At 41.5% G+C, this 25,441-nt stretch overlaps 1 protein-coding gene across 12 annotated transcripts in view; it reads left to right on the plus strand.

Annotated features, from left to right (window-relative positions):
* The first annotated feature begins 11,117 nt into the window (after positions 1-11,117).
* The window catches only part of LOC131243289 (pentatricopeptide repeat-containing protein At2g17670), a 77,885-nt gene continuing 63,561 nt past the window's right edge, over positions 11,118-25,441 (plus strand). For 8 of the 12 annotated variants that reach the window (XR_009169995.1, XR_009169996.1, XR_009170000.1 and 5 more), the window contains exons 1-3: positions 11,119-11,246; positions 11,549-11,694; positions 21,106-22,539. Coding sequence is in view for 6 of the 12 variants with exons in the window: in XM_058242520.1 (XP_058098503.1) it covers positions 21,155-22,522 (1,368 nt within the window). In the remaining 6 variants the exon portion in view is untranslated. Of the gene's footprint in view, positions 11,247-11,548; positions 11,695-20,748; positions 20,826-21,105; positions 22,699-25,441 lie in introns of those variants that run through there. The other 4 variants (XM_058242515.1, XM_058242517.1, XM_058242519.1 and 1 more) reach the window with 4 other exon arrangements.

Consider the following 25,441-nt stretch of genomic DNA (forward strand, 5'->3'; position numbering starts at 1 on the left):
TAACTAGAACTAGAACTAGAAGAAGATGCAATCTAAATCTGGAGAATGTAAGAGAATAATTGTAAATTATGTAATTAAAACTTGTAAAATTCAAAGGTAGGAAACTAGGGTTTCCAAGGATCCACTTGTAGAGATCAGGGGGATCTATACTTGATTCAAGAACACAACTAGAATTAGAGTTCCATCTTCATCCAATTGGAAGATATTTCATTAAAAATCAAATATGAACTTCCTTTAATCTAGTTTTTAATGAATGATAGGTATGAGAACTAGAAGTGATCTATAAGACCCGTATCTTATACTGTATCGCTTCGTATGCTTCCGTGATCCTTCTGGTCAAATTTCGGTGACTCGCGATCTGTTATTGGCCTTTGCGCACGATCTTGAGTCGTGTCCAGTATATTTGAGCCGGCTCGACTCGAAACTTGTACCGTCATGAGCGCATTGTCGCCGCGGTTCCAATGCTGCGTCTCGTGTGTCAAAGCGACGCTTAGATCAGAAGTTGTGGCCCATGCATTATAATGACTGTGGACCGCACATTGTCGGACCTACCTACCCCTATGACACAATTCCCTAGGTGTCATGTCCTTACATAAGTAATCATGGCTCATCCTCTTAAGTCAACACCTCCCCTTACCTAGGCATTTATTATGGCCATCATTATGACAAGCAATAACTCCCCTCTCTCTTATCTCTCTCTCCCTCTCTTTCTTCCCATTCCATCAAGGAGAACTCCCAAACGTCCATGGCAGCCCTCCCATTTCCGTCCACATTCACCTTAGATCGCCTTCAATCCAACCATTAGAAGCCCATCTCCACCATTGAAGGAGCCTCATTGGAGCTTTAGAGCACTACAGAGGAAAAAGAAGGAAGGTGGGTGCTTCTCGCCCTTTCTCTTTCCCTTTCTTTTATGATGAGTGGGCCACCTGATGATGCATGTAACATTCAGATCGTCCATCCTGTGGGATCGGTCCACCTTGCTGCCCACCAACCAGCAGCCATGCTGCCTGATTTTGGGCCGGCCTGGCCATAGAAAAATGCAAATATCAGCTTGATTTTAAGCTAGGTGGGCCACCTATGTGGACCCCACCCTGATGTACGTGGTTTTACCCCACCATCCAGCAAGGATGTGGAGCATACTTCAATGAATGTGTTGTGTAGCCACACCGTCCAGCTCAGGACGGTGGGACCCCAGCGCATATGTGTTTTATTTACATCGTCTACCTGGACTTAGGAAAAAAAAAACAAATATCAGTTTGATTTCAACTTTTGGGTGGGCCGCTCATGCAGGCCCCACCTTGATGTATGTATCTGATCCACACCGTCCACCCTTTTTCCCATCTCGTTTTAGGCGTTGAGCCGAAATGTGAAGCCGATCTAAACCTCTGGTGGGCCATAATGTAGGAAACAGTGGTTTTAGGTGATTTAAATAGTTAAGGCCCGCTGTGATGTTTTTATGCGCCGAAAAATGTTGCATATTGGACTTGTTAGTTCTGTTACGAGCCGGGGAGACCAATAGTCGGCATGGATCCCCTTGACGTGGGCCCCACCTATGAAAAACCTTTAAAAAAACAAAAATAAAACAAAAGAAACTATGCATGGGACGTCCTCTGGACGCTGCAGCAAGCAACGTCCTTGCTGATTGTTTAGGAATGGGACAGTGGGCCCCACCACAGGCCCCATCACTATGTATGTTGTACATCTACGCCATGCATTTGATGGGTCCCCTTTGGGAACTGGGGTTCCTCAAAAATCAGCCGTACATGGGGCTCAGGTGATCCACACCACCAAAAGTTGTAGTGGATTGAGCGTTTACCATTGAAACATTGTTTTGGGTCACAGAAGTTTTGGATCGATATGAAATTTGTTTTTCCTCTTTAATCAGGTCCTTGTAACCTTATGAGTGGATTGGATGGAAAATAAACATTATGGTGGGCCCCACATGGGACCCATGTGTGAAAAGGATTGGTTAGTGTACGTAAACACCAGCTAATATAGCTGTTGTGTTAACGTCCCAAGTACAGTGGGTCTAATAATGAGGAATATGTTATATCCCACTGTCCATTCATTTCTTGTGGGCCCCACACGTGTGGAGTCATCTGATATATATGTTTTATCTAGGCTGTCTAACGTGGCCCACCTTATGTATTTATTCTATATCCACTCCGTCCAACTGTCCAGGGACGTGGGACCCACCTACTGTGTGTAGATTGATTAGTGTACCTCACTCCAGCTATGTAGGTGCTGTGCCACATCAGCAAGTTCTGTGGGTCCCATTTGTTGTATGTTATCTCCAAACTTTCCACCTGTTTTGCCATATGGCCACACTGTGATGTATTTGTTTCATCCACATTGTCCAAATGTTTGGACAGTGCTGGACAATATTTGGACGGTGCTGATGAGCTGAATGATGTTTGGACAATGCTGATTTACATAGGAAATGTTTGGATGGTGATGAATTACCTGGGCAATGTTTGGCAGTGCTGACCATCATTTGTGGCCATGTGCCCCCATAGAATGATAGTGTACAGTGAGACACATGTTACACCTACAACTATTGAAATGATTTTTGATGTGGACCAAGCTCATTTAAGGCCCATTGGTGCGGCCCATCCATGAAGCCCATCATGATGTACTTTTGGCTCATGAGCGGGGCCCACCTGCCTCGTATTTAAGGTTCATATGATGGGCCCACCTGCTTGAATCTTAGGCCTATGGGCAAGGCCCATTGTGATATGTATTAGGCCCATGATGTGTTGTATTCGCACTATCTGTCCATTCGATGGACGTGTGGTCTGCCTTGATATATGATTTCATCCACGCCATCTAGGGACGGGGGACCACCATGATGTATGCCTTATCCACACTATCCCGTGGGATGTGTGACCCACCTGATGTATGCATTCTATATCCACACCGACCATCTCGTGGGGCCCATTTGCTGCATGTGCAGGGCCCACCTATTGTGCATTGGTGCGGCCCATTGAGCGGTCCATTGTGGTATATGCTAGGCCCATTGGTGTGGTCCATTAAGCGGCCCATTGTGATTATGCTAGGCCCATTGGTGCGACCCCGATTTGATATATATAAGGCCCATTATTGAGGCCCATCTTGATGTACTTGTGGCCGTCCGTTGAGGCCCACCTTGATATATATGAGGCTCATTGGTGTGACCCCAATTTGATATACAAGATGGCCCATATGACGAGGTCGATGTGATGTAAATGAGGCCCATCACGATTGTATGTGAGGCCATGAGCCCACCTTATGTTTGGCCCTATGTAGGTCACTCCTTGGGAGCAATGTGGGTTAGATGTCCACATTAATGGGCAATGACGGTTAGACGTCCTCATTATGACCTTCCCTTAGGCCTAATTAGGCCACCCTCTTCGTGGGTTAACCTAAATAAGTGGGCCCCATTCGCCATAAATGGATGGCTCCGTGCTATCGAATTTAATATAACCACGGCTAAGAGTTGACCTTTACATTATAGTTGATTGGTTGTCCATTTATGGACCCCGCCTTGTTTGTATATGCTGGTTGTTGGTGCAGATTATCGATGCTGATCGTCGGTGCTGATTATCGATGTCGATTATCGGTACCAATTATCGTGGCCGATTACCGATTATGATTGTCATGGCCAATTGACCGATTATTGATCGAGGCTGATTATCATGGTCGATTGCCGATTATTATTGTCATGGCCGATTGACCGATTATCGATCGAGGTCGATTATCATGGCCGATTACTGATTATGATTGTTATGGTCGATTGACCGATTATCAATCGAGGCCGATTATGATTGTCATGGCCAATTGACCGATTATCGATCGAAGCCGATTATCATGGCCGATTGCCGATTATAATTGTCGTGGCCGATTGACCGATTATCGATCGAGGCCGATTATCGTGACCGATTGCTGATTTCGATTGTCATGGCCGATTGCCGATACCGATTATCAAGGCTGATTATCGATCGATTCCGATTGTTGTGGCCGATTGCCGATTCCGATTATTGAGGCTGATTATTGATCGATTCCGACTATTATGGCCGATTGCCGATTCCGATCATCGAGGCCGATTATTGATCGATTCCGATTGTTGTGGCCGATTGCCGATTTCGATTGTCAAGGCCCAATGTGATGTATATACAGCTCGTATTTGAGGCCTGTTATGATGTGTATTCTGCCCGTGTTTAAGGCCCAATGTGATGTATATGAGACCTATGTGATGAGGCCCATTGTGATGCATTTGAGGGTCAGGTAATAGAACCCATTGTGATGTATATTAGGCCCATGTGAGAGGCCCATCATGACGTATATTAAACTCTTGAGTGAGGCCTATGGTGTTGTATATTTGGCCCTTATGTGAGGTTATGGGTCCACTATATGTTAGGATCTATGAGAGCCATTCCTTAGGGGCAATGTTAGTTGAATGTCCACATTATCGAGGTCGATTGTCGATGCTAGTTGTTGATACCGATTATGAGTATATGACAACATAGCATCATGATACATGCTCATATGCATCATCTGCATGTTTATTATGAGATGTGATTGATCATTGCATATGTCATTGAGCATGTTGTTATGAGACTCCCTGATAGGCAGAGGTTATCTCACATGAGCGCACGGTATGTGCAGGATTGATGCATGACTGGATTGTATGACTCGTGCATCTCGCATTACGATTACTATACGCCCTAGCGACATCAGGGCCGTAGCCTCCACAGGCATATCGTGGATGGCCAGATGGGACACTGAAAAATTGTTCTAGCATCGGGCTGTCATAGATAGCCCTAGGTGAAAATCCTTAAACCCTCTTCGTACCACAGGACGCCCCAACGTCGAGATCGAGTGGATACATGAGCGCCCGAGTGCCAAATACCAGGAGGCCATGTCTCCCACTGTGTCATGATCGGTTGGGAGAGGGTGTGGCCTTACCCACCCGAGCGTAAGGGGCATTGCTAGGCTGAGTTTGAGCAGCTCGTGAATGGGTCCGCTATCGACATGTCGGATAGGTATTGACAGACTATTGGCCAGGCGGATAGTGAGGTTTCTTACGCTCACTTGGACTGTACAGCTAGGAGAGCGGCAGTGTCATTTGGAGTGTACTAAACTCCGGTGATGATCCTAGAGATGAACAGTACTGATATGTGGACTTATTGAGCCGGAGTTGCATACTCATTCATTCATTCATTCACTATCCACTCGGGCTGGTGGTGTGCAACTATTTGTTATGTGAACCTTCGTAATGGCTAGGATTTCGGTTAGGGCGCGCGACTAACCTGAGATCGGGAGTTTACCACATTGAGTCTTACTATCCAAATTTAGGTATGGGACTGGTTTGGATAGAAGTCCCTTGTGATGGACCCCATAGCCTGCAATATTACGTATTATCATCCTAACTTCACACTCCAGCATAGTCATTCCATTCGCACAGCATATTGCATTACATTTGCGGCATATGACATTTTGGGTTACCTGTGTTTCTGTATTTGTACGGTTTAAATACGGCATCTGATATTTGACTCATGGACTTGTCAGTATTTCCACTTACTCTGATAACATATGATTCATGACCTTGCGCCTATTTCGACATTGTCTGATTATGACATTGCGTTGAATACTTGGCACTTACCTTGTGCACACACTTACACCACCCTCTAAGCTTTCTATAAGCTTATGCATGATAGATGCGTGCAGGTGATGTTAGGTTGCAGCAGTGTTGAGCTTGGAGCATGCAGCGGTCTTCTGGAGCTTGATTTTCGATTTATGTATTTCCCTTTCAGCATTGTACTCAAATGATTATATTAGTGGATATATGATGATGATGTTGCCTTTGTGAATTGGGTAATCTTGTGGTTATGCTTATTACGAGTTAAATGTACAAAAAAAATAAATCCTCCTTGTAGGATCCCAAGATCGGAATCTGGCGTTTAGACGCTAGGAGCTGAGAATGGGGTACTACGGATGCTGTCGGCACTGGATTCGGCGATCGGGATTCCTGTGAATCCGATTTTTGAGTTTGGGGCATGACAGACTTCATCACTAAACCATGTCCATGAAACAAAGCAAACAACAGAATGCACCAATCCACAACCAATTTGGGAGAATTATGAATGTTAGGAAGAATTCCATCACCCAACCATGTCCAAGAGACGATGGTGAACAACAGGGTTCCCAAGTTCACAACCTTGATAATCAAAAGAATATACTCAAAACTATCGCAGATCTATTGTAATTTAAGTCACAACAAACCATTGAAAACTAAAAGTATTTCTTATAATCAAACTAAAATCAAGGATAGTTCAACTTAAACATGAATCAACGCCATAGAACACAACCCATCACGCTACAAGCTTCACCTCTTAGCCCTAACTAAGAGGTTTAGCCCATCATAGACATGATTAAGCTAAAATCTCTAAAAATTCATCAAGGAAAAACCAAAGAAGAAGGAAAGGAAAAACTCTAGCCGGCCGGTCCTCCACACGTCTTCTCTCTCTCTTGCTTTCATGTCTCACGTCCCTGGCTGCCTGATATTTCTCCACGCTCTCTCTCTCTCTCTCTCTCTCTCTCTCTTTTATAGGAGTGATGAAGGTCGGTCGGCTGGAATCGGTAGAGTTTACGCACTCATCTCCTTGCGCAGTGAAACTACGAAACCGTAAAACCGGTTTGCATTAGATCGGGCTTTGGGACAGATGATCGTCCCAAACTTCAAATCGGGCTCCATGGTGGGGTTCAAAACCCCCTTTTTCAGCTTGTGGATGGTTCGAATCATCGGTCCGACCATGCTCTTGGTTAAATAATGGCCCATGGTGGTCAGGCGGCGTCCGGACACTACGTTCGTACGTCTTTGCTCATGTACCTGCGCTGAGATGCTTGGTGGGCCCATGGTCAGCATTAAAAGAGAAATCCACTCCGTCCATTGGATTCATGATGGAATTTCAGTTGGAAATGGGTGGTTTTGGATTGTCGTTAACGCGGCCCACTGAATCTTTGCTTCTACCGTCCGTCCTACGCTTGAATGTAGTCTTCTTGTGAGCGCGTGCATGGGTGCACATGATCACCATGGTTGTGGCCGGTTCCCCCTCCCGGACACAGTGGACAGCTCAGATCATCCATTAGGATGATGGTGGTGGGCCACAACACATCACAGCGGATGCCTGTCCGCTGTTGCATAAGAGGAGATTGGATTCGGTCGGGTCAAACAGACTTTGACCCGACCTGGTGTCCGGTACATTGCCAGCGCACCTGCTGTGGTGCACGTGCATCACTCGTGTGGGCCCCACAGTGATATTTCTGATAAATCCACACCGTCCACCTGTTTTCCCATCTAACTTAAAGGGTTAAGTCCAAAATTGAGGCATATCCAAAGATTAGGTGGGCCCCAAATCAGTGATTTATGGCTGATCTTTCTGTTGGACCACTTCCACAAAGATCCAAGGGCTGAAAATTTACGTGTATGGTTACTTTATGATCCTCAAACCGGATATAAAGTTTCGTGCCAAACGGATAGTGGGAGCCCTGTGATCTTGCATTCAGGACGATTTCATGCTTCTTTCTCTTTAATCACTTGGTTTTCTTGGATCTTTGACGTGTGAATTCTTCAATCTCAGTCTCCTAAGATCCGTCCCTTGCCTTGGTGATTCTCGAGCATCAAATCTATGCTTTTTGTACACTTTTCAATCCAAGCTCCTAAATTCACCTTGCAACACAAATATGATTAAAATAGAACATTAAGCATTATCATGTTCATAAAATCAAATAATAACTGGGGTCTAATATGCAATATTTGACCCTTAACATGGTGGGCGTTCATAATAACCCTATTAGGTATGCATGGTCTTCTTATAATTGGGATGTCGGGATTCCTACAGCCCCGGGCATTGTCGGACCCCATGATGTTTGTGATCCACTCTATCCATCCATTTAAGCCGCTCATATTAAGACATGGGCATGAGCATTAGAGAGCAAGTTTTGAAATGGCCTATATTGTCACCTTAGACATCGTTGCTTATCACCTTGTCACCTTGCCAAGCCTATACAAGGCTAATACACAGTATCATCCATGGGCAATACAATATGTAACAGAATACGTACCAATTTTTCGACGATACTTTACACCTGGTCAGGGAGATCCAAAACTCAAGTGGGCCACACCACAATAAACAATGCCGACTATTGAAGCTTTGAGGGCAAAAAGGTTTCGAATTAAGCTAATATTTGTATTTTTCATTCGTTCAACTATATGGCATATAAAATTTATGGTGGGACATGGAAATGTTCCAGCGGTGGGCATTTCCATCCCCTGTTTCTCACGGTGTAGACTACTTTAAATCTCCCTCTTGTTTTGGCTAGTGTTGTACACGAGTTGAACTGAGTCGAGGTTGGCACAGCTCGGCTCGGCTAGTAGCTAAACCCAGCTCGAACTCGACTTGGCTCGATCCTTGAGCCTGTCTTGCTAGCTCAGGTCGGTTCAGTCAGCAGCTTGGGTCGGTTCAAGCCAAGTTCAAGCCAGTTCAACATTTTCTCAAATAGGTAGAATGTATCTTCAATTCCTCACATAATGTAAAACAGTAACAATATTTCACAGGTATTTCATCAAACACCTAGAGAGCAGCATCAAAATCAAACACTCGAGCGAGCAACATCAAAATCAAACAACTGACGTATCCATTCCTTCATCACCAACACTTTGTTGAGACACTTTATCAAACACTCGGCGAGCAACATTCATATAAAAATAACTAAGTCACTGAGCTAATTCGATCCGAGTCGGTTCGAGTTGAGATTCGATCCAAGTCGAGTCGAGCTCGAGCAAGCTCGAACTTGGCTCGAAATTTTCTTGAGCTCTAAAAATCGACTCAACTCAATCCGAATCCAATTTCGAGCCCAGGTGAGTTGAGCTTTTTCAAGTCGAATTGAGTAAGCTGATCGAGCTAACTTGACTTGTGCACAGCTTTATTTTTAGCTATCCTAAAATAAAAAGAAATGTAGTGGATATAACACAAACACTGCACTACCCCGCCATGCGTGGGGTTGTGGGCAATCTGATGACTGAGCCTAGACCGGAGGGGATTGCATCCCGAGTAACTCAGTATGCTTTGTGGTGCAGTGATGTGTGTGTCTTATTCACGCCTGTCTATCAGTTTTATTAGTTCATTTTAGGCTATGGACCCAACATTGAAGTATATCCATGACTCAAGTGGACCACACCACGAGAAACAGTAGGAATTAAATAGCTACAGTTGAAAACTTCTTGGGCCCACAAAAGTTTTGGATGATACTGATATTGGTCTTTTCCCTCCGTCCATATCTGCCTAACCTTACGAACAGGTCGGTTGATGAATAAACATCACCATGGGCCTCACTATTTCCTGTCGTGTGGCCTACTTGAGCTCTCGATACCTGTTAATTTGGAAAATGAGCTACAGAAATTGATGGATGGCGTGGATACGACACATACGGAAGCGGATTGCGTCGTAAGTCACTACGCTTAGCCTACTAAGTAAACTCTGTGAAGTCCACCGTAATTTATGTATTCTATCCGCTTGGTCCATCCATTTTATCAGATAATTTTAGGGTTTGAGCCAAAAAATGAGCATATACACTATTCAAATGGACCACACCACAGGAACCAGTTGAATTGAACGTTTATTGTTGAAAATTTCTTGAGAGCCACAGAAGTTTTGGAACAATCTTATATTTGTGTTTTCCCTTCATCCATGACTGGATGATCTTATGAACATGTTGGATGACAAATAAACATCATTGTGGGGCCTAACAAGGTTTCAACCATGTAAATTATTATACCACTGTTTCCTGTGGTATGATCTACTTGATCTTTGGATATGCTTCAATTTTAGGCTCAACCTCTTAAATTAGATGGAAAAACAGATGGACAGCGTGGATAGACCACATACATACAAGGTGGGCCCAACTGAGTTTACTCAGTACGCAATTCGATTTTGACACACATACATAGCGGTGGGTTCCACGGAGTTTACTCAGCACGTTACGGTGCCGAGTTAATCGGACGCGGATTAGCTACTGACAGGTTGAATAAGACTGTTGAAGTGACGTCACCAAGTTTTGCAGGCCCTACCATGAAGTATGTTTTGTATGAAATTGGATTGCATACTGAGTTACTCAGTACGCTCTTATCGTACTGAGTAAACTCTGTTGGGCCCATCGAGAATGCATGTGGTTTATCACGCCGTCCATTCGTTTTTCCAAATCATTTTAGGGGTTAAACCCAAAATTGATGCATATACAAAGCTCAAGTGGATCATACCATAGGAAAAAGTGGAAGTATTGATTTCCACCGTTGAAAACTTTCTAATGCCCCAAGTGATGTTTATTTGTCATCCAACCTATTCGTAAGATCAGACAGATAAGGATGAAGGGAAAAACACAAATATCAGCTTGATCTAAAACCTCGGTTGCCCCCAAGAATTTTTCAATGGTAGATGTTCAATTCACATTGTTTATGGTGGTGTGGTCCAATTGAGATTTGTATATATTCCATTTTTTGTATAAAGCCCTAAAATGATGTGGTAAAACGGATGGATGTAGTGGATACAATGCATAAATGATAGTGGGGCCCACAGAGTTTACTCAGTATGCTTTGCTTACTGAGTTCCTCAGTACGCAATTCGCTTCCTTTTTGTATCCACACCGTCTATCCATTTGGAGAGATAATTTTAAGGCAGAATACAGAATGAGGCAAGCATTGATGGACCCCACCGCAGAAAATAGTGGGTAGAGTGACGCCTGCCGTAGAAACCTTCCTATGGTCTAACATGTTGTTTATTTGAGATCCAAACTTATTAGCAAGTTAACACAAACATCAAAGAAGGGGAACACAAATACCAGCTTGATCAAAAACTTTTGTGGCCCTTAGAAAGTTTTTAATGGTGAGCATCACTCATCACTCTCCCCACTGTTTTCTATAGTGGGGTCCACTGGAGATTTGTATCTGAATCATTCTTTGCATCATGCCCTAATATGATCCCTCCAAATGGACGGACGGTGTGGAAACAAAACATAAATCAAGTGGGCACATCGCTACTCAACGTGTCAGTAGCTAATCCGCCTCCGAGTTAATCAGTAGTACGCAAACCGCGTCGGCCTATACCCTGCCCTTGAACCCCTAAACAGCCAAAAACACAACCTCTAGTATTACAGCTTTCTGTCTCCACAGCTAGAAAGGAACGATGCCAAAGAGATTGTAATTTTTCAAGGTACCCCTCTCTCTCTCCCTCTCTCTCCTTTTGTTTCAATTTGGTTCCTTCTCATCAACCCCATTCGATTTGGGTTCGTTTTGGTCGCGTCGCTGCTCTGGTCGCTACCATGTGTTGCCTCATGGGGCCCACATACAAAAATGGTGCAGTGATTAGAACCGTCTATATTCGCGGTGCTAGCATAAATGAGCTATGGTGCAATCCTCGCCGTTCAAAAATAATCTGGCCTTTGATTTTAGGAGTTGCGTGTCAGCCGTTGAAAATGGTTTGTTGTTTATTCATCCACACATTGTGATTTTCAGAATTTCCGTCCAGCGTAAAGTCTCTTATTGTGGCCCCTGGAGACCAGCATTCATAACATGGACGGTTCTGATCCTTAGATTCTGATCCTCAGACCATCTCAGCATATCGGCCCGAAATAATGGGAAGCTGACTGGAAATAGATCGGGTAAGACTGTGATGATGATGATGATGATTGATTGATTATTGTGGTAGCCAATTACATACTATGCTTGTTTTATAAATTGGTTTTTTACTCTAATCATTCAATTATATACTTGAGTTCCTTGGACCAGCTTTGAGGTTAATGACTATATGAACTAATTTCTAGCTTCTTCCCCTATGTACTTAATTTGAGGTTTTAACTAATTTTCTGCTTTGTGGAGTAATCGCCATGCTATATATAGTTTTGGAATTTTCTTTAATTCAGGGTTCTTTTTCACATTTTAAATGACTACTTTAGATTTTTTTTTTTGGTTCTCTCTGCTTTATCTAGATGATTCGCTTTCAAGGATCTGTAAGCCACAAGTTGCCGTTTTAGTAATCAATCAAGATCACAAAGGTTGAGATTATGTGGAAATATGTTCAGCGGGATTGAATGGAGGATGTTTCTTAACAACGAGTAAAGTATTTCTATACGTAAATGAGGAAGTATCTTTTAGTATGTATACTTTTTTGATAAATGACTGAACTTCTATTAATGAGGAAAAAGAAGGATTATTACAATCGATCAAGGGAGGGGATCATATGCATTGACAAGTGACTTTTCCCATTCTGTCTTTGGTGAGCTCATTGACTATCTCATTAGCCTCCCTCTGAACACGATGGAAAGCTTATATGAGAGATGAAAATATATGCTTTGAATCTCCCTTAAAATGAAAGAGAGCCTCTAAGGCCCGAGTCTGAGTCAGTCACATTGGAATAATCTCCTTTGACAATCAAATGCTCGTAGAAGAAAGAGTTTGACAAGCGGAGCCCTAGCTTTTGGGTCATTCGAGTCCATGATTTTTTTTTTTTTTTTGAGAGATTCAATCGAGTCGATGATTTTCAGCAGATTGGAAAAAACTATCTACATTATGCACTTGTTGTCTTGGAACTCTGCCCATACCATTGTGCTCCGAGTTCCCCAAACAGCTTCCATTGAAGTTGAGTTTCAAAGGGAAAATCTTTATTTTAAGGCTTTTGATTATGAGAAAACTGATGATTGCTTTACTTTAGATTTTTATTGGTATGGAAGGCTAGGTTTTTAAACGCTAACTAACAAAAATGCATGTTAATGTGTTATGAATTATTCACCGAGTTTGGTGTTATTTATTTGAGAAAATAAGAAAGATGATATGTATAATTGGTGACTTAAGATCTACTTTTCTTCCATTTATTTATATTTTTTAATAAATTATTTCAAAAAGGAAAAAGAACCAAAAAATGTGCAAATGGCTCTACTCCCTGTTGATGCAGAAATTTGGTTGACCCTCTTTAGACCTTTGAACACCTGCACAAGAAGAAGAGAATGGAGACCTTGGCTAGAGGAAGGGACCCTTCGATGCCTAAGTCAAACAAGGAATCTGGATCTAGTAAAGTGTAGGGTTCAATTGTGTGTACCTTTCACTATTAGGGGTGCCCCTATTTATAGTTGAGGAGAGGCGGTAGCGTAGAGAAGATTTCCGTATTGTAAAGGGATTCGGATCCCTGACGTGTAGGGACGATCTCCTGAGATTCTCGAGGAAGATTCCTGGAGATCAGCATTCCGAGCGTGTCATGGATGTCTCCCAAGATCTTAGGAGAAGATCTCGGGTGGATTTGTTTGATTATTTGGAATTAACGGAGATGTGTAGTAGGAGGTCGTTGTGATATTGTCCGACCTGACGAGGGGTAGTCTACCGACCTGAACAGAGGGTAGTATGCCAACCTGGATTCTCTGGCGTATTATAAAGGTAACGGTGGTGGCCGTTACAACCACTGTTACCGTTATGGAACACCTTACTACCTATACCTACCTCAAAGGCGTTACAAGCAACTTCGAAGACTTTAAAAAAGTCAGGAAGGCGCATGATAGGAGCCTCTATCATCTTGCCCTTGATCTCCTTACACGCTTTCGATGCAGCATTAGTTCAGTTGAACTCTCATTTCTTTATGCAATCTGTAATGGGAGTTATAATGGAACTAAAGCCTCTGATAAATTGCCTATAGAAGGTAGCTAAGCCGTGAAAGCTGCTTACCTCATAAATGTTCTACGGTTCAGGCCAACTCACAATGGCCTTATATTTTTTTGGGATCTGCAGAAATTCCTTTTGATGAAACTATGAGACCTAAGAAGATAACTTTATCTGACATGAACGAATACTTCTTGAGTTTTGCATATAACTTTTCTTTCTTAAGGATCCCACAAACTTGTCTCAAATGGTGTAGGTGTAGTTCCCTGGATGCATTATAAATGAGAATATCGTCAAAGAACACCACCAAGAACTTCCCTATAAAAGGCCTCAACACGTGGAACGCAGTTGTGGGGCGAGCCGTAGCGAGCGGCTTTCCAGAGAATCGGTTTAGATAAAATATCTCTCCTTTTCCGGAGCTGCCTTTCCTCTTTCTTGCTAAGCTATGCGTAAGCGCAAGCTAGCATTCCGGAGTCTGTCGAGCGCAGCGAAGGCGCTTCCCAATGACGCGCGCATGTACGTACACATGCGTGCGTATATAGTACGCGCGCATACACGCTAGCGCGCCCGCGCACATGCCCGCGCGCGTATTATAGTATGCGCCCTACAGAGAGACTTTCAGGCAGAACGTCGGGCTAGACTTTGGTTGGGCAATGGTAAGCTAATTCGCTTCTGGGATGATGTTTGGCCGTGCCACTCTCCTCAGAGATGCATGCCATAATTTATATCCATTCATAAGGTTCTCATGACCTCAAAGTGATAGACTACATTCAATATGTAGGAGAAAAAATTCTCTCTCTCCCTAGCTGCACCTTCCCATCCAAGAGCATTTGGCTTTAGAAGACTTTTTTTTTTACTGCATAAATCTTATCTTCCAGAACCCTAGCCGAGGAATGAGGATAATCTCATTTGGCAGCTCAATCCTCGCGACTCAAAGCATTAGTTAAACAAAAAGACATGACCAACCACTTGTAGAGCCCATCCTTCGTTTTGAAGGCCGTTTTTCATTCGTTCCCTGGGCGAATACGTATCTAGTGATACCCACTTTTAAGGTCTATCTTTGAGAAAATCGTGGCACTTGCCATCATTTCTAACATATCATCAAGTTGCGATATGGGAAACTGATACTTGATCATGATTTTGTTGATGGCCCGATTGTCCACGCACATGCGCCAACTGTCATCTTTCTTAGGAGTGAGAAGCGCTAGCACGGCACACAGATTCAAACTCTTCTGAATGAAACCTTTCCTAAGGAGCTCATCTACTTGCTTCTTTAGTTCCGCATGCTCTGCAGGGTTCATTTGATAATGAGGAAGGTTTGGTAGAGTCAACCCAGGGACGAGATTAATGGCATGTTGAATGTCCCTCATGTGTTGAAGCTCGTCGGGTAAATCCTCAAGAAAAACGTCACTAAACTCCTCTAGTATCGAACTCACCTCGGGTGACAACTCTGTACTAACTTCTAGTGTAGCCTCTCTAGCCACGAGGGCATACGCCATCGAATCCGCCTTAGTCTTCAGTGCAAACTCTTTGGGATTTAATATGTGGAGAGACTTGGGCTGCGATTTCCTTACATCATTCTGTCTACCCTTTTTAACGTCCTATTTTTTAAATTCCGGGTGATCTTGGGTGGAAGAGGATCTTACTTTATCTTCTTGCCCTCATGCATGAAGGAACATACATTCGAGTGACCGAATATTGTTACATCAGGATCGAAGAGCCAAGGCCTACCCAAGATGATGTGGTCTACATCTATAGGCAAAACATTATACCACAACGAGTCTTTATGAGATGTGAATTGGATGGGAACAAGGCAATGCTGTGAGATTGGCATAGAGGACGCGTCAACCCATGAAACTCTATAGGGTTGAGGGTGAGGAGTGGGTTTCAGGCCTAAACGAGAGATAGTGCTATCAGAGACCACATTTGTACAATTGCCACTATCGACGATCAGTTTGTAGTTTTTTTTTTCACCACACTTGGCGTAAGTATAGAAAATGGTATTCTGACGCCAATCATCAATCCCCTTAGCTTGAGCTAAGGCGCATCTGACAATCTCAATTGGTATGTCCTCCCCTTCTCTTCATCACTAGCATCAATTATATGGTGATATTCTTCTTCTTCAGAGTCACCTTGTTCATCTTCATCTTCCTCATACTCTCTAATTATGAGGGCCTTAGGTTGCTCTTTTGGGGGACACTCATAGGCGAAATGGCCATATCCTTGGCAATTATAGCACCGCCTGAGTTTTCCTCCTCACGAACTGGTACTGATGACTCCTTTACCCTTAAAGTCCTTTTGGTTACTTCGAGTGCCAGAAAAGGGTTTGGGTTAACTTCCAAAGTTAGACTTAGCTCATTGGAGAGTAGTCTTGACATTGGACTAACAAGAGTCAAACCGTCTCCCAAATTGCGGTTTTAAGTACTGCTCAAGTTCTTGCACCAACTAATAGGCGTGCGCAAGGGTGCCAACATCATGAGAGAGCATCTCACGTTGAATATCGGATTGGAAGCCCATCCTAAAACTAGAAAGAGTCACTAGTGGGTCATCCTAGACATCACATCACATCACATTATGTATTCTTCAAATTTGGTGATGTAATTCGTCACGGGCATTGATCCCTGTTGAAGGGATTACCATTGATCTAATAATTTCTAGCGATATAAGAGGAATATATTTTTCCTTTAGCACTTCCTTCATCTCGATCCAATTTATGATCGGGTCTTGTCTAGTCTTTTCTAACTTGCGCTCAAGATTGGTCCAAAATAATTTAGCCAGACCCACCAATTTCATCTTAGCGAAGCTCACACGACGGCGATCAAACATCTCATAACTCTCAAAATAGTGGTCCATGTCCACAAGCCAGTTGAGGAAAGCCTTTGGATCTAGACAGTGTTCGAGTTGTCGGTATTGCTACAAGTTTTGCTAGCCGGAGATAAAGATATAATATTGTTATCGCCGATAATATCACCGATAACCGAAAATGCAGGGAAAATGGGGGAAACATGAAGAAAATGGTTGAATTTTTTAGTGAAACTTCGGGACATGCCTAAATACACACATTTGCATATTTAAAATAAAACAATTACAAAAAAATTACATTACACAGTAAGTTTTCATTTAATGGGGCCTAAAAAGGATGCGCTGCCGTAAGAAATCACTCCAATAACAACCAAGAGTTTATATAATACAAATGCAGCCAACATACAATAATTAAGACGTAAAAGTAAAAGAACTAAAAAAGTACACATTTTTGAAACGTTATGTATATTTTTCTTAACTGTCACTTGGGATGTTGATCCTACTTGGGACAAACATACATTAGATCCACCCTATCCATCAATCGGGCCGTCATATTTTCACTATATGTCATTGAATTATATCAAATAAAACACGTAATTAGGCCAAATAAAGGTGTAAAATTATCTTAAAACTCTAAATTCAAGTTTTGTAACCCACATGATATTGAAATGTTCTGATTTTTGTGGCATCCATTCATCCTAGTTTTTCATGGCATATGAGTGGATTGGATTTCACATAAAAAGGATGGCAAACCCCACATGAAATTTGAATGATTTAATGCTAGGACTTGTGGTCTCAATTGTTTCCGTTGGTGCAGCAAATATAAGTCTTGAATTAGCTTGAATTTTTAAGTCATAGTCTAAACGAATGGTGGGTCACCTGATGGACAGATTAGTTCTCATATATATGAAGCAGTTCTGTATAGGTAAACAAAAGCAATGCCTCCGTGCGAGAGTCACGCCCACTGCAGCGTTAGTAGGCAATTCATGTCCCGGCATATTTTGGGTGGAGGATCTGACGTCAATGGATCCCTAACTGTGGGGCCCACTGTGATGTATGTGCCTTACATCCACATCGTCCATCGGATATGACAGATCATTTTTGGGCATGATTCGAAAAATGAACCAGATCCAAATCTTAAGTGGACCATACTACTGGAAATAGTCGTGATTGAATCCCCACCATTAAAAGCTTCATGGGGTCCACCTCAATGTTTATTTGTCATCCAACTTGTTGATAAGGTCACAAAGACCTGGATGAAGAGACCACACAAATATCATATTAATAAAAAACTCTTGTGGGCCATGAGAAGTTGTTAATGGTCGATTAGCATTGTTTCCCGTATTATGGTACACTTGATATTTAGATATGCTTATTTTTAGGAGAATACCCTAAAGTGAGTTTTTAAAACAGATGGACGGAGTGGATATAAGTCACATCACGGTGGGCCTCACGGTCAGGGATCCCACCCAACTCATCATATCTGATTGCACATAAGCCGCACCTGAAATCTCACAAAATCAGAAGCGGATTACGCAATACCTTGACTCACTCAATATAGGGCGGCCCATTCCGTGGGACCCACATTGAAGCACATATTATAAATCCACGATGTCCATCTGTGTTGATAGATCATTTCACCCCTTGTTCCCAAAAATGAAGCAGATCCAAGTCTCAGATGGACCACACCATAGAAAACAATATTGATTGAATGCTCACCACTAAAAACTTCCAAGTACCCACTGTAATGGGTATTTTCCATCCAACTCGTTGATAAGGTCAACCAGACCAGACGGTAGACCTAGATGGAGGGAAAATACAAATATCATATTGAAGCAAAATTTTTATGACCCACAAAATGTTCTTAATGGTCATCTGCCATTGTTTCCGTGGTATGGTCCACTTGAGATTTGGATCTACTTAAGATTTCATATCACTTCATTAAATGATCTGTAAAAATTGATGTATAGTGTGGATATACAAAAAAACGCTTCAAGGTAGGCCCCACACGGTACGAATAACACCCATTAAACTGTTACCCATGTAACACCTAATCCACTTAATAAGGAAACGGGTTGTGTACTAAGTATCTCAGTACACTATAGTGTACGAAGTAGACTTTGTGGGGCACACCATGATCTATATGTTATATCCACGCCGTCCAGTTATTTTGATAAATCATTTTACGGCATGAGCCCAAAAACGAGGCAATTGAAGGCTCAAGTGTACCCCACCACATGAAGCAGTGAGGATTTAAAGCCTACTGTTAAAAACTTCTTGGGGCCATAGAAGTTTTGGATCAAGCTGATATTTAAAATTTCCCTTCATACGGGTCCATGTGACCTTATGAATAGGTTGGATGGAAAATAAACATCACGGTGGGCCCTAGGAAGCTTTCAACGGTAGGAGTTCAATCCCCACTACTCCATGTGGTATGGTCCACTTGAACCTTCAATCTTCCTATTTCTTTTGATAAAGCCCTAAAATGATCTGTAGAAATGGATGGACGACATGGATAAAACACATTGATGATAGTAGGCTCCACAGAGCCCCTACCATGACTATCTGTCTTTAGTTAGGCTGGTAGTACCCAATCCACGCCATTCTCTTCGTGTCGATGATTTAAAAAATAGAATTTCGTTTGCTGGAGTTTCGTCGAAGAAAGGGGTTTTCGAATGAGGGTTTCAAAACCCTAAATCCAACCTAAATTGAGAAGAAATCCTCCAAAATCACAAAATTTTCACCGAAATCTGCAACATCGATCTTCCAATCGAAGAAATAAAAGGAAAATTTTGTAGTTATCTTCTTCCAAGTTTCGATCAACTAGGTATTACCTTTTTTCAGCCACGCCTTCTGATTTTTTTCCTGATTTTTAGGTATTTATCGGAAAAAGAGATGGTTAGCTACAATATTCATGTGTTGGTTGGTGGCCACAGTCGATATTCTCAGTGATAATCCATATTATTGACAATTGTGGCAAATTTTGCTGATATTCCATAGAGAAACGATAACTTGGGGTCTTGGTGTTGCCAGTGCAGCGACATCGATATTATCGGCGATAATTTGATAATATCGTCGATAATTTAAACACTATATATATATATATACATATCAACATATGACATTTCAATTCTCAACAAATTCAACAAACATTCAATACAAAAGATCACAATCATCAAAACAATGAGATAAATATTTTAATAACAATGGAGAGGAAACATGTTGGGATCACTCACCAATATTTTGGTGATGTAGATTTCGAGGCGTTACCCCAAAATTAATCAAGTGACAATCACCTAAATATATAATACAATCAATTATATTTATGTTTTCAGTGGTTTATATAATTTGTCTCAGCTTGTTAATTAGACGATCAAACCCATTTAGAATTCCAGATGAGGTTTTAGATATATTCTAAAATTCACATAGACGGTGTAGATCGGATCTGATACATCCGATGATCCACTGATCATAAGGGACAGATCTAAGCCATCCATCGACATCACAAATTTCAGATTGATAATGGGTCAATAGATCGCTTAGATTCAGACCATTTATGTTTCCCAAATAAAAAAATTGATGCAAAGTATTTTTTTTTTCTTTTTAAACGTACGCGCACACACCCCCACACACTCACGCCTTAGTGGAATTTCACCACCTATGGGTACTCGAACCCTTGACTCGGTGTTGAAACTCCTAAGAGTCTACCACTTGAGCAAGAGTAAGGACCTGATACAAAGTATTATAAGTACAATCCTAACCTTTCATCCTTGTGGCCCATCAAAAGGTTAGATCTACCCGTATTCTCTGGACAATAATTTATATCTATTCTAAAATGAGCATATGTAGTGGGGATATGATCTGATCTGTCCGATCACCATTTTAGATCTAAGGTATAAATGGTTCTTATGTTTAAATCTGATAAAAATGACTCATCCACTAATCAGATTGATCTGAAATTTAAGGCACTAATATCTTTTGGTGCTTAGGATTAAATGACCCATTCAGATCTATCTTAATACAGTCAGATGCTAGCAATTAATTTTATTTCTAAAATATTATTGAGCAGATTTGAATTTATAAAGGATTACTTTGTTAAAATTTCTCTACACACCTATACAATGATCGCGTGGATGATCCACACCATCCATTGTATAGATTGGGAAGAAATTAACAACATAACAAAAATTATAAAAAAATCTAAGGGCCCTTATCCAGAATTTGAAAATTTTATGGCCTTCGACAAAAATCTATTATTACTGTTCCAGGAATCGATCCTCCGACCTCACTTGAAATCGGGAGTCACGGTGACAAGTCGATCTCTCGTCATTTCTCTCAACCAAGAGTATCTCTACCAACTCAGCTATTGACTTGTTTTTATTTCTTAATTAAAAATAAAATATTTATTATTTTAGTTTTAAGTGCACAAAAATTCAGGATCGTTACATTTACATAATTGACATATTACACGCAAATCAATCCAGGGCATCCAAGCTTGGGGCTGACTACCTATGGCTCATAGACTGATTTTAATTTAGATGTGTTTCTAAACTTCTCATTTTGTAGCTTTACACTCCTTACATGCTGTTTTGCCTGTGTTTCTCATAATTTCTCTTTGGCTTCAGAATTTGCAGAAGATAGGAAGAGAAGAAGGACAAGAACAAGAGTCAGAAGATGGGGAAGATCCCACCCTCCCTCAAATCCTCTAAACTCCCTCTCTCTCTCCTCAAACCCTCTTCTTCCCTTCCCCAACCCTCTCCTTGTCCTCCTATACCCAAAAGATATCCTTCATCCAAAAAACCATCATCCAAGAAAACCCAAACTTCAAAAAAGCCTACTCCTTCCCGTCCAACTCTCTTTACATCCCCCGACCTCTCTGATGCCAAGAAGACCTTGAACTCCCTCCTCTCCTCTTCCAGAACCACTCCGACTACCAGCTCCCTCAATGCCCTCTTCCAATCCTTCTGTGAGATCAGCACGCCCCAGGACTCCCTCCCCTTCCTCCACCACATGCAACTCAAATGCCCGTCCTTCTCTCCAAACCACTCCACCTACCACATCCTCCTTACTCACTCCTGTCATGGTGAAATCTCAACTGTCCGCAAAGTCCTTGACCTCATGGCTGACAATGGGTTCCCTCCCAACAATGTCTCTCTTGATCTTGCTGTCCGCGCCCTCTGTTCCCTTGGTCGTGAAGATGATGCCCGTGAATTAATCAAAGAATTATCTGTCAAGTACTCTCCACCCGATGCCTTCACCTACAATTTTCTTGTTCGCCGCCTCTGCAAGACTCATTCTCTGAGCAGAGTCTATGAATTCATCAAAGACATGCAGAATGCCGTAACACCTGACCTTGTAACATACACTATCCTAATTGATGCTGTCTGCAGTAAAAAGAATCTCCGTGAGGCAACACGTCTTCTTGGCATACTCAAAGATGCTGGCTTCAAACCTGATTGCTTTCTTTACAATACCATCATGAAGGGTTATTGCATTTTGGACCGGTGTAGTGAGACAATCGGTGTCTATAAGACGATGAAAGAGGAAGGAGTCGAGCCAGATCTTGTGACATATAATACACTGATCTTTGGGCTGTCTAAGGTCGGGAGAGTGGTGGAAGCACGGAAGTTCTTGAATATTATGGTGGAAATGGGGCATTTTCCCGATGCAGTTACATACACGTCACTCATGAATGGAATGTGTAGGAAAGGGGATGCTTTGGGGGCAGTGGCACTTTTGGAAGAGATGCAAGAGAAGGGATGCAGTCCAAATTCATGCACTTATAATACGTTGCTTCATGGGTTGTGTAAAGCACGGTGTTTCGAGAGGGGGTTTGAGTTGTACGAGGTGATGAGGTTGGAGGGGATGAAGCTTGAAGCTGCTTCTTATGCAACGTTTGTGAGGTCGCTCTGTAGAGATGATAAGATAGCGGAGGCATTTGAGGTTTTTGATTATGCGATAGAGAGTAAGAGTTTGACGGATGTGTCGGCATATTCGGCATTGGAGAGTTCTCTCAAGTGGGTGAAGAAAGTGAAAGGCTGATTTATGCTTGTTTTCTGGTTCGTACATGTTTTTTATTTTTTATTTTTATTTATTGCTCTTTGGTTCATCTGTTCTCATGTTTATTTGATAATTAAGGGTTTTTAACGGTTTGTTCTGTTGGGACAAAAGTTGTCTTGTGTAAATATTTATTGTATTATGTATTTGGAATTATGCTATGTTCACTGGGTGCTGGTTTGTCCACCTAAGCAATACAGAATGCACATTGCTTAGGTGGACCAACCAGCATGCATACGGTAATTTTTTTTGCCATGCATGTGTATAGGCGTCACATTCATCTTTGCTCATGTAATGTGCTTGATCCCAGTGCTTTTGAATGGTTGAGAAACATATTAAATGTAAATCATCTAGATGTAGGTTCTATTTAAGTTGAAACTGCATGCAGTGTATTCTGCTCATTACATCAAACCCTTCTACTAGAAGCCTTGCACATCTTAGGCGAAACTTGCAAATGTAACAAGGTATATTTCAAAGAAGAGAATTGGATAAATTATATTTGGATGAGTTTTTGAGACCCTCTTTAAGCTTATGCACTGCCACCATACAACCAATCCAGCAATTTCAAGTTCTACACCTTAGGTGATCTTTGCTTCACACTTGGGCTTTCTTAAGAACTGAAAATTACAATGATGCAGTGGAATGCAGCATAAAGACGCACATGCTAAATTTCCTTTTCCATTAAAAACAACAGAATGAACCAAAAGTTGATCAGTGTGTTATGAACAATTGAAAACATATCCTAAAGTCATTAAACATGTTGGCATTTGGGAGTGGTTTAGGGCCTGTTTGATTTTTCCAAATCGCATGTTAATGCCTTGGGAATTAGTAATTATTACTTCGCCACCTGTTTGAGAATGCACTTGCATTTCTGTTTCGAAAACCAAGTAAAAAAGATTGGTTTAAATTTTTGGGCCCCACCATGACGTATATGATATATCTGCGCCGTCCATTAGTTTTAGTGTAACATTTTGAGGCATGAGCCAAAAAATGAGCCTGATCCAACACTCAAGTGGCCCACACTAAAGGAAACAGTGGCACCGATACGTTTTTAACAGTAGATGTTCAATTCCCTAAATCTTGTGGTGTGGTCCACTTGAACTTTGTATCAGCCTTATTTTTGGGTCATGCCCTAAATTCAGCTGGCATAACAGATGGACGGTGTGGATAAGACACAGACATCACAGTGGGCCTCACATATATTTGGCAGTGTCCTCGATTTTAGAGCTTAAAAAGGTAAGTGTCAAATCAAGCATCGATAACAACAAGGTAATTACCCAGTGAAATAATTATTACTCATTTGCAGTGTATTTACCAAAGCTTTGGAAAATCAAACATGCCGTTAGAATCTTCAGGAACAGGAGAATGTCGAAATGCTTAAATGATTCATGCTTTCTTAAGTGATTTTAGGTCTATTGGAGCTTGACAAAGACATCATCCATCCCTTTTATGCTTCTACACTCTTTAGTTTATCGTTTAGGGCTTATGGAAAGCACATGCCCCTCATATAGCTTCTGGACTCTGTTTTTTTTTTTTGGGTAAATGAATACAACTGATATTAAATTAGAAAACTTTATATCAAATTCTGGAATTGCCAATATAGAGATCAAATCTACTGAGACTGTTTCCAGCCAAGCGTCTGGTTCAGACTTCTTGCAAAGTTGGTGGTGTTAAAGGGTCGAGAGATCTCTTTTTGCCGTTTATTCCTACAGTTTTCAATCTTGTATGGAAGTTTAGATCTTAATTGCTATTGCTTTTTTGCTCCTTCCTCTCATAGGATTGAGTAGATGGAGTAAAATAGGCAATAAGTTGGTCTATCACCTTTCTATTGGTATTTGGAGTGTTTATTTGGAGGAGAACACATGTTTAAAGCAGTTACTGGGAAATCCAGTTTCTCCTTTCAAATACTTTGGTCTTCTTACTCCCATTTTCTGCATTTTTTATACATTTGTCTAACTACTAAATGAATGTTATAAAGTCATCTGTTTCCTGCATTGTCTGTAGCATCATTTCCTAGTTTGACAACTATAGTGTCAGCTTGTGTATATGAGGTTCGTGATGTTATGAGAGATCCTTTGCCATACTTTTACGGTGTCAATGTTTCACAGTTTACTTCAGTTGGACCATAATCTGCTCGAGTGTTACCACTTGCATACTGGCTTGATCTTCAGGCTCTGTCCTACCAATTTAAGCTAATCTTAATTTTGGTGAAAGCAGCGAAGATAGCTCATGATGTGGATTATGGTATCACTTTTGTGTTTGTTTCTTAAATATTAATGTCATTGTGTATTATGGATTTTCCTGTTGCTGCCATAGGGGCTTTGCCCAAGGTAATCATCAACTCCATAGGTTGTATTTTCTGTGGATTATGGAAGCTATCTCATTGTTTTCTGTTGGTTTAGGATGATTCTACCCTGTCATTCAAGAGCATCTTTTAGGAAAATTTTGACATGTTTCATGACCAGTCCATGCCCCTTTTATGCTTTCGTGTCTTCACAGAGAATCGAATTCCTTGGTCAATTAGTGAGCTGCTCGGGTGTTTTGATCATATGTTCGATTGAGGATTGTAGTATTGAGCTCTTTATATTTGCACCTTTGACCTTTCTCAAAAATTTCAAATCGTCTGGTAAAAACTGATATGGTATGATATTTAACATAATATTTTTAGAGAAAATGTAGTAACAATAAACAATTTATTGTCATATTTAATATCTGGTATGTCAATGGGCCGGGCCTTAGCCTGGTCAAGGTCAACATGAACCTGAATGAAAATATAAGGCCTGAGCTTGATCTTAACCTGAATCCAAATTAGATGGCCCAAGATCCACCTGGTTAAAAGTTTGTCAAGGCTGGGCCTGATTCTAAGCAATTTATTCATGCATATTAATGACATGTAATAGATAA

This window comes from Magnolia sinica, chromosome 4 (assembly GCF_029962835.1).
Source record: "Magnolia sinica isolate HGM2019 chromosome 4, MsV1, whole genome shotgun sequence".
In the NCBI taxonomy this organism is placed as follows: domain Eukaryota; kingdom Viridiplantae; phylum Streptophyta; class Magnoliopsida; order Magnoliales; family Magnoliaceae; genus Magnolia; species Magnolia sinica.